Raw genomic sequence first — 10,022 nt, forward strand, 5'->3', positions numbered from 1 at the left:
GCATGGCGAGGGGACATCTGCTTTATGAACCTCAGGGCCCACTAGGCAGGAGGGATCTTCATGGGCCAGTGGCACCTGGGGACAGGAACAGGAGGGGATCACATCCTAGGTGGGGGGTGCTGGGAAGGGAGGCACCTTAGTGCAGGAGTGACATCAGTTCTGTCAGGGGAGGGCTCTTGGTCAGAGGACTTTGGAGCGGTAGGTCACCTGATGCAAAACTTGGGAGCAAGAGCACAGCCTAGTAGGGGGCAGATGTCTCCTGGGGTGGGCTAGAGTACTTGAGGACTAGGAGTGCAGCCTGGGAAGGGATCCGTGTGGGCGTGGCCTGACAGGAGTGAGCTCTTGACTAGACAGCAGCAAGGCTGGCCCCAGTGCCCCTAGGGACTCAGCCTGGGATAAGGGGACTCGTGCTGAGATTTTAGGGCAGGGTTGTGAAGAGAGCGCATCTTGGGTGTAAAAGGGGTGGGCTAGGGAGCTTGAGGGAGGGGACAGTTCAAGGGGAGAAGGTGGATTCAGGTGGGAGCCTGGTAAAGGGGGCTCCTGGGTGCCATATCTGGGGCGGGGTGGTGGGGACAGCAGCTCAGCCGGCCGAGGGCGTGTGTGCGAGTATCACGAGGTGGGAGCATGGCCTAGCCAGGGTGGTCTGGGGAAAGGGTCACTTGGGATGGGGACGTGGTTTGGCTAGGGGCTGGGAATGGGCTGGCGGGGGAATCATTGGGTAGGAGAGGGAGAAGGGAGGGAGGAGAGGTGGCACGGACAATACTAGGGTGGCGTGCCCAGCTGGTGTGGGCGTGGCCTAGCGAGGGGTTGTAGGTCTGGACAGCTTGGGCAGGGACGGGGCCGGCCTATTGTGGAATCTTATGAGAATAGACGGATCCCTTAATATGGGCGTGGCCCAGCTTAGGACGCCCGGGTGTGGGCGTGGCCCGGGAGGGAGGCCGGGTCACCGGTAGGGGCCGTGGCTGGCCAGTGGGCGGGATCTGTTCTCACGCCCCGCCCTTCTGCAGCACGCTGAGCGCCGACGCGGGCCCCGAGTGCTACGAGCTGCAGGTGTGCGTCAAGGACTACTGCTTCGCGCGCGAGGACCGCACGGTGGGGCTGGCTGTGCTGCAGCTGCGCGAGCTGGCTCAGCGCGGGAGCGCCGCCTGCTGGCTGCCGCTTGGCCGCCGCATCCACATGGATGACACGGGCCTCACCGTGCTGCGCATCCTGTCGCAGCGCAGCAATGACGAAGTGGCCAAGGAGTTCGTCAAGCTCAAGTCTGACACGCGCTCAGCCGAGGAAGGCGGCGCCGCGCCTGCTCCCTAGCGCGGGGCGCGCGGGCGGGCGGGCAGCACTGCTCCTGCGCAGAGAGCGCGGGGCGGGGCGGTGCCTGCATGCTGGGACCTCCCAGAGGGCGAGTCTCCGGGTTCTGTGCAGAGGGCGGGCTGCCTCTGCACCCTTGACTTAGCTTCACCCTCTGGAGAAATGTGAATGGCAACGCCCACCCCCCTCAGGATGCCACGCCCTAGGGCGCGAGGAAGGAAGGAGCCACATCCCCTACTTGAGGCCACGCCCCCAGTGTCTGGTGGGGGACCTTTCAAGCTCGGATGGGAGGAAAACCCGCCCCCTATAGAGGAGGCCAGATCCCAGGGCTGTGGTACCGGTAGGCCCCGCTTCCTGCCCTCTGGAAAAGCCATAAGATGGGTCCCCAACCCCGGGGACCCAAGACCAATTTGCCAAGTATGGATCTCTCAGCTCCCTCGAGGGGCGGGCCCTGAGCAAGGGGCAGGGCTTCCTGGAGCGCCCCCTGGGGTGGTCTCGGGGCTAGAGGGACTAAGGTGGTGGTTGGAGGGCCTCCGGGTGAACCGGAGCCCCTTCTGATGTTTGTGCAAAAAAGAAACGGGGAGGGGGAGTAGGATGGGATTTCAAAAGCACATGCGCCCTCGGGCGCACAAACCCTGGGGGCCAAAGGGGCGGCTCTGGGGCACTTGCACTGCCCCCACTTCCCTATGGGGGGTTGCTTTCCCTTTTCCTCACACATACCCAGTCCTCATATCATAGAGTTCAACCCACCCACTTGACAGATGGCAAAACTGAGGCCCAGAGAGCTGCTTGAGACAATGCTGAGGGTCCCAGTGCCACATCCTCTCCCTACTTCCTTTGGCCTGTGTGCCCCATTGAAGGGTGGGCTGAGATCAGATGACCTGATACAGCTCCCCATTGCTGCTAACTCCCCTCAGGGGACCTCCCCCAGTCCTTAAAGGGATGGGGGTCCTGGGCCAAGACCCCCAGTGCCCCCTCCCACCTTTGGCTGCCAAGCAAAGCCTCTGCCCTCAGCCCTTTCTGATGGGACCCCAGGGGAAGATACCCTGAGAACTCTTGACTTCCTGCCAAAAAAGAATGAAGATTTGACATTCCCTGGACCCAGTCCCCTACCCCAACCCCTTCTTCCTCCCCCAGAATGCTCCAGTCAGGAAAGGAGAGAGAAAGAGACCAGAAACTCTAGGGGTGAGTGCGTGCGTGCGTGCGTGCGTGCGTGTGTGTGTGTGTGTGTGTGTGTGTGTGTGTAGGGTTCCCAGCACTGGGCCAGGCACATGGAAGGAACCTCGGAATATTTGTCAAATGACTTTCTCTGACTCCCAGGCTAGGACTGTTTTGGAAATTTCCTCCCTCTTCTTTCCCCCTAAGAAATCCTACTCATTCCTCAGAACTCATCACAAATATTCCCTGCTGCAGCAAACCTCTGATCCCCCTCAGGACTTTCCTAGCCTCTGTCTCTGATGCCATAGGGCTGGGAGTGTCTGTGAAAGGCTCTGCTTCCCCCCACGTGGAGGTCTGAAGCCTCTCAAGAGCCCTGAGTTCATCCAGCACAGGCTGAGTACAGGGGAATGGCGGGGAGGGTTTGCCTAGTTGAATTATGTCTTGGATTGGTGGTGTGGTGGGCTCTATGCGTGTCCACATGTGTGTCTGTCCATACCTTCCCCTCCCATACAGATCTGGGCACAGAGGAGGTGTTTAAGCCAGACTGTGGCTGAGCCACAGGACACAGAATGATGAGAGGGTGAGAGGGGACTGGAGGTGTTGAAATCGGTATGTTCCTGTATTGGAACAACTAGGCTCAGAGATGAGCAGGGCTTTCTCCAAGGCCACTCAGCATTGGATGGTACATTTGGGTTTCACCACTTCCCCTCACTTCATGCCAGGAGCTTGCCCCAGATTTCCATGGATCAGGGAAAGGACAAAAGAGGCCCATAGTGGGATGTGGTAGGGTGACACTGAAGAACTTCTTGGACAGAGCCAATCCCCCTCTTGAGAGGGACAGAGACACAGAGTAAGGATGCAAAGAAAGAAGAGGAGAGAGGGAAGGAGAGAGACACACACACAAGGAAGGGAATTAAGAGGGTAAAATCACGCCCAGGTGGAGACAGCCAGAATTTTGACATGGAGAGACTAAGAGATGCAGAGATGCAGAGACATGGAAGAAAAAGCAAAAACGGGGATCTAGAAGGAAGAAGGACACCCCACTCTGTTCTGTCTGGCTCCCATCAGTGTATCCTCAAAGGATTTACCTAAAATGAGGAGGTGCCCAGCCGCGTCCCCCAATCCCTCTGACTCTTAGGCAGCACAGCCTGTAACCTCACCGTGCCCCCATCAGAGATGCAAAAAAAACACCTAACCAGAAATCCTTGGGACCTCTCTCAGCTGAGACCTCAGAGACCTTTCCAGCCCCAACTCCCTGCACTGTCCATCTTGCAGATGGGGACACTGAGGCACAGGGCAGAATGGAGACAGCCAGGAGTCACCCCACCTCTGCTGCTCAGGTAGACAGGGAGGGGAGCACCCCTGGCTGGGGAGAGCTGGTCCACATCGTGACCCCTGCTGTCACCTGAATATCTTTTCCTAAGAATTGTCAAGGACCAAAGTCGTTTTTGCTGACACACATTGCTTTTTTCTTTGCCTTTTATTTTTTTAAAGAGACAAATCAAGTTGATGGTGTCAAGTAAGACTCCCCTCCATTCCCCTGCCCCCTACCCCTTCCTAGCCATAGTGACTCTCGAGGCACAGGTCATGGGTGGAGGGTCCCCATGCCTCCCTGGCCACACAGCCAAGGGGATTCAGACCCCACCTTTGGCCCCTGCCCCATGAGACCCCAAACCTGGCCACACAGTCCAGGGAGGTTCTTCCTCCATACACCTTCTCTTAGCATGTGACTGCAAATGTGAAAACAAAATGCTGTTTGTTTGTTTGTTTGTTTGTTTTAATTCCATCCCGTCAGTCTGGCATCTACAGATGCCCCCATTTCTCTGTAAATATGTGACTTGGAACAAATGTTTAAAACCAACGAGAAGTGGTCATGAATGCATGGTGTTGAGATGTTTTGCACTATTCTGACTTTTTGGTCTCTGTAAAAATATTTTATTAACAGCAGACATTAAAAAAAAAAGAAAAAGAAAAAGTACATAGCCTTGGAAGCACAGTGGCCTCCTTGCGTTCCCATATTGGAAAAACAAAAAACTCTCCGCTATGAGCAGCCGCTGGTTGAACATCCCTCCCACCCAGGAGTGCAACTCCTTCACAACTATGCTCCCATTTTACAGAGAAGGAAAACAGTCTCAGAGAGATGAAATATTTCAGAAGAGGCAGGGCCAAGATCCGAACCCAGGATACTGGGTAGCTGTTGCTCTTAGTTCAAGCAAGTTAGGACACAACTGCCAGGGACCCACTCTCAAATTCAACCCCCACCCCGATATTTGTCTGGGGGTTTTGTTTCGTGTTTTTGATGTGGCAGGTGAAAATCTCATTTCATCATTTTGGCTGTGCAAAGAATGAAGCTCCATTTTTCTCCAGCTGAAGCTGACTTCTCTTTTGAGCCCCCATCCCACCAGGGAGCAGAAATGAAATCTCACTCAGCTTCATTCCTCAGTAAAAATTCAGTGTTACACCTCCTAAGATCTGAAGTTGTTTCTACACTTGAGCGGCCAGGGCAGGGGCAGTGGGATCCCCCACAGGAAGTGAATTAGATGAGTGCTTTGGGCTGCAAGTAACAGCCAAAAGAGTTCAAAGTAGAAGAAAAAGTGGGTAAACCACAGGGGTAACCCATAACTCAGCAACTCTGCCCTCAGGAGACTCTCACATGTGGGCAAGGCTGGAAGCAGCCTCAGTGTCAAGGTATCTTCTTATGGGGGGACTATTCTACAGCTGTGGAATGGATAAACCACAGGCGTCTGCATGGCTAAGAAGATGCAGCCCACCAGGGGCCCTGAGCACCCCTGCACTTCCTTGCTGACTGTGCCAGGCTGCAGACCTGTCTTTCTTCTGAGACTGAGCAGTTTCCAGAGCTAAGCACATAGGCTGCACAGCATGACTTCTGTGTAACTGATCCCCAACAGAGGGAAACTGATCTGCTTGCTGCTTTCTACAAAAGGTGCTCATCCCTTGGCCCTGTGTCCCTCAGCATTTGGGGTCTGGGGTGTCAACCACAGGGCATGGGAACTGAGGCTCATGCTGCTTGCTGCACTGCAAGAAATAAACCATCTTGCTCTGATCCACTGAGTCCCACAGTGGACTCCACACCTACAGACTAGAGACAGGCTGGCTTCTGCTGTGCTCTATGAAGTGAGGTCCTTCATTCTGACAGATGTCATGAATAAAGTATGATGTTGAGTGAAGGAAGAAAAGAAAAAAAAAGAAAGTCCCAGAAAGCTGCAAAGAGCAAAATACCATATTTATAAAGCTCAAAAGTCATACAAGATACACCTACAGAGATTTCATGTAAGGATATATAAGTGTGATTAATTTCTTAAAAAGCACAAAATTAAGGATTAAAAACTCAAAGATTCTACCTCACACACATCAGGCTACTATTAAAAGAACAGAAAACAAGTGTTGGCGAAGATGTGGAGAAATTGGAGCCCCTGTGCATCACTTGTGAGAATGTAAAATGGTATGGCTGCTGTGGAAAACAATATGGAGGTGCCTCCAAAAATTAAAAATAGAATGACCAAATGATCCAGCAATTTCACTACTGGATATATGCCACAAAGAAATGAAATCAGGGCCTCAAAAAGATATGTGTATACCCATGTTCATAGCAATATTATTCACAATAGCCAAAACATGGAAGAAAACCGAGTGTTCAACAGAAGAATGGGTAAGCAAAATGTGGTCTGTCCATTCAATGGAATATTATTCAGCCTTAAAAAGGAAAGAAACTCTGCAATATGCTACAGTTGGCTGAAACTTGAGGACATTATACTGAGTGAAATCAGTTAGTCACAAAAAGGCCAATAGTGTATGATTGCATTTTATATGAAGTACTCAAGAATAATCAAAATTGTAGAGACAGAAAGTATAATGGTGGTTTTAAGGGGCTGGGGAGAAGGAGGAAGGGGGAGTTAGTATTTAATAGGTACAGAATTTCAGTTTTACAAATGAAAAGAGTTATGGGGATGGATGGTGGTGATGGTGGTAACAAAAGGTGAACACATTTAATGCCACTGAAATGTACACTGAAAAATAGTTAAGATGGTAAATTTTAGGTTATGTGTAATCTAATGCAATTTTAAAAATTGAGGATTGAAAAAAAGAGAAACACAAAACCAAGGGCAGTGGTTGTCTTGGGGAGTGGGCAAAGCAGGGGAGGTGGGAGCAGGGAGTAGGGTAAGTGTATGTGATGATGATGAATAGCTGGTGCTTCCGTGGGCAGTGACCTTAAACTTTATTTGATAATGCACAATATATATTTTTGTGATAAAGGCCGCTAGTTACCACTCAGCTGGTTAAAATTCCCCCTCAACACTTTTTTCATCCCTTCTTTAGTATAACAATAGAAGCTTTATTTGTGGACATAGCTAGCCAAACAAAGACTACATTTCCCAGCCTTCCTTGCAGCTACATGCAGTCGTGTGACAATCTCTAGCCAATAGGATGTACGCAGAAGCCACATGAACAAAACCAAGTCATACCTTTAAAAGGAGGGCTAGCTAGGCAGGCCCAAGTTTGGACAGAGCTTACTGTCTTTTCTCTGTCTCTACTGGCCTTTTTCTCAGTCCCAGGATGGCTGCCAAAGCTCCAAAACTCCATCCATCTACATTTCTTCTTATCAGGTGAAGTTTTCCAGAAGTCCCCTTTTGCAAATCATGGGCCAAAACTCGGTCACATGCAAACACCTAAACCAATCACTGAGAAGGGAGATGGGTCACCATAGTCTGTGTAGACCAATCAAGGCTCACCTTTAGGGCTGGTTCCCATCTCCCACCAGGCTACCCAGCCCATGAAGCAAAATGGTGGCTCCTGGGTAAACAGTTCCCAGTGTCACCTATGTTCATTGTCCTTGCTCCACACTGGAATGGCTACTGTATTAGTTACCTATTGCTGTGCAACAAATTGCCCAAACATAGCAATTTAGGACAACAAATATTTACCATCTCATGCTCTGCCTCAAAGTCTCATGCTGGCTGCAATCAAAATGTTGGCCAAAGCTGCAAAAGCTTAATTGTGGGAGAAGCTGCCTCCCAGTTCACTCGTGTGGTTGTCGGCAGAATGGCTCTCTTCACTGGCTGTCAGCTGGGGGCTGTCCTCAGTTTCTCCACAGGGCAGCTCACAGCATGGCAGCTGGTTTCATCAGAAAGAGGAAGACAGAGTTCCCAGTCTTGTAGCCTAATCTTGGAAGTGGTTTCTGATTACTTTTGCCATAATCTATTGGGTAGAAGGGAGTCATTATGTACAGCCCACATCAAGGGGAAGAGACTACACAGGGGCTTGAAGACCAGTCAGAGAAGATTGGGGGCCATTTTGGAGGTTCCCTAAATATGGTCATACTCCCCGTGGTTTCAAATTTCTGCCCTGACCCTGAGGCCTATGATGAGGCTTTGGGTTTTGAGCCTATAGCATTTTTGTCTGCTTTTTCTGCTGAAACAAATATATTGGGACTGAATGATAATATAGCACAATCTGAGATCAGAAATAAGATGAAAGGGGGTGGAGAAGGGTCAACTAGGGGTTTGGGATTAACAGATACATGCTACTATAGATAAAATAGATAAACAATCAGGACTTACTGGGTAGCCGAGGGAACTATATTCAATATCTTGCAATAACCTATAATGGAAAAGAATCTGAAAAAGTATATGTGTGTATATATATACAGCAAACTGAATCACTTGGCTGTACACCTGAAACTAATACAACATTGTAAATCAACTATACTTCAGTTTTAAAAATTTTGACAGGCAGTCAACAAGGTAGTGTTAGCAAACTCAAGTTCAGCTGCTCGCCTCTCAAAAGCCAATAATTGAGAGGCAAGTGTCAATAGAAAGGAAAGATACTTTAATCAGAAAAGCTGGCAATCTGGGTAGAAAGTGGACTCATATCCTGAGACCAATTCCAAAGATTCTGCGCAGCCATGACAGTTTTTAAAAGGGAAAAGGCAGGGAAGAATCTCAGTGAATCATCAAGGCAAGATGTTGGTCTCTGCATCATTCTCCCTTGTAGGCAAACTGGCTGGCTCTCTCTTCAGATGTTATCTTGGCCATGTGATCTGCCTGCCGGATTGCTAAGAGGGCTGTTGGGGCTAGAGAGCTACTCATCCTTTAACTATTTAATTCTTCGTTCTTACTTCTTTCAATCTAGGGAAAGAACCAATGGGTTAGGAACCTGAATAGTGTGCACTCAGGAGAGCATAAGTCAGGACTTAGGTTGACTTGCCTAGTGATCTCGTTCCTATAATTAGATTCTTTCAAGGATAGAAGGGAACAGAAATAGCAAGCAGGCAAAGGGCAAAGGAGTTCCTTTCAATTTCCCCTCCTGTTTCTCCCAACTTCTCCCAACCTTGGGCAAAATTCTAGCACCATCCGTACGCCCATCCCATCCTCCATTGTCGCCTGAATCCTCCAGCCCAGCTTTTACCCCATCCTCCCTTCAACTGCTATAATACCACCCCGCATTTACCCAGGCCTCTTCATCTTGACACCTGCCGCATGGCAGGATCACCCAGAGAACACCAACAAGATGCACATGTAGTTCCTGGAGGGTGTAACACAATTTTGTGATTCATGATCTCTGTAAGATCACATTTCATTACATAATTTGTTATATTGCATTATAATTACTCTGCTCCTAACCCTGCAATTACACAGACTGGTTTCTGTGATTATGCACCCTGCAGTTACACACTCATTCTCACCAACACCACAACGTAGAGTCATTAATGAAGGGGAGTGGTGGGTTGACGTCTGGCCCTGCCCCTACCCAACCCCTTTCTGGACAGAGGCTGCAAAGTGGCAACCACGCTCTGAGACGACCCTGCAGCTGCGCTTGTGCTCGGGTCCACCGGCCAGAGGTGCCCCGGGGAGCCCCGGGGGAGTTTGGAAGGCAGAAGGAACTGGAGCTGTCTTGGTTTTGCTTCCTTTTAAGTCTGCCAGTAGCCGGGCATGGAAGCATCGGAAATCTTGGAAGCCAAATTCCCTTGTTCAGTCACAAGTCTGGAGGGCACTGAAAAGCAATTGTGGTGGTGGTGGTGGTGGTGGGGTATAGCTCAAGTGGTAGAGCGCATGCTTAGCATGCATGAGGTCCTGGGTTTTTAATTATTTAAAAGAAAATAATTAAAAATATATAAACCTAATTACCTCCCCCCACCAAGGGAAAAAAAAAAGCAGTTGGAGTGATGGAGGCAAAGGCAGCACCCTATTCTCACCAGTTCTGTTCTGTGGAGTCATTCCACTAGGAATGTTCTAGAACGAAGGAAGTGGTCCTCCCAGAGGTTCAGAGAACAAAGGAGATCTCAGAGTTAGATAACTGGGTGGGGGCATTGAAATAAAACTCAGATCCCCGGGTACCACCTCCAAGCTTCTTCTGTCTGGAGGTAGAGCCTGAGAATCTATGTTTTAATCAGAAACATTTCGTAGCAAAGGAAACTTCACCTTATGCCACAAAGAAGACCCTTCTAGAGAATTGGGTGTAGGGATTTTCCACCTTGGCACTGTGGACTTTTGGGGTCAGATCATTCTTTGTTACGGGGACACCCTGTGCACTGCAGGGTG

General features: G+C 50.1%; 1 protein-coding gene across 4 annotated transcripts in view; it reads left to right on the plus strand.

The window, feature by feature from the left end:
* UNC13A (unc-13 homolog A) overlaps positions 1 to 1,308 on the plus strand; it is a 58,751-nt gene extending 57,443 nt beyond the window's left edge. For all 4 annotated transcript variants that reach the window (XM_072946975.1, XM_072946972.1, XM_072946974.1 and 1 more), the window contains one exon: positions 1,008 to 1,308. In XM_072946975.1, the coding sequence (XP_072803076.1) occupies positions 1,008 to 1,308 (301 nt within the window). The remainder of the gene's footprint in view (positions 1 to 1,007) is intronic.
* Positions 1,309 to 10,022: the final 8,714 nt, after the last annotated feature.

The sequence above is a fragment of the Vicugna pacos genome, chromosome 22 (genome assembly GCF_048564905.1).
Source record: "Vicugna pacos chromosome 22, VicPac4, whole genome shotgun sequence".
NCBI lineage: Eukaryota > Metazoa > Chordata > Mammalia > Artiodactyla > Camelidae > Vicugna > Vicugna pacos.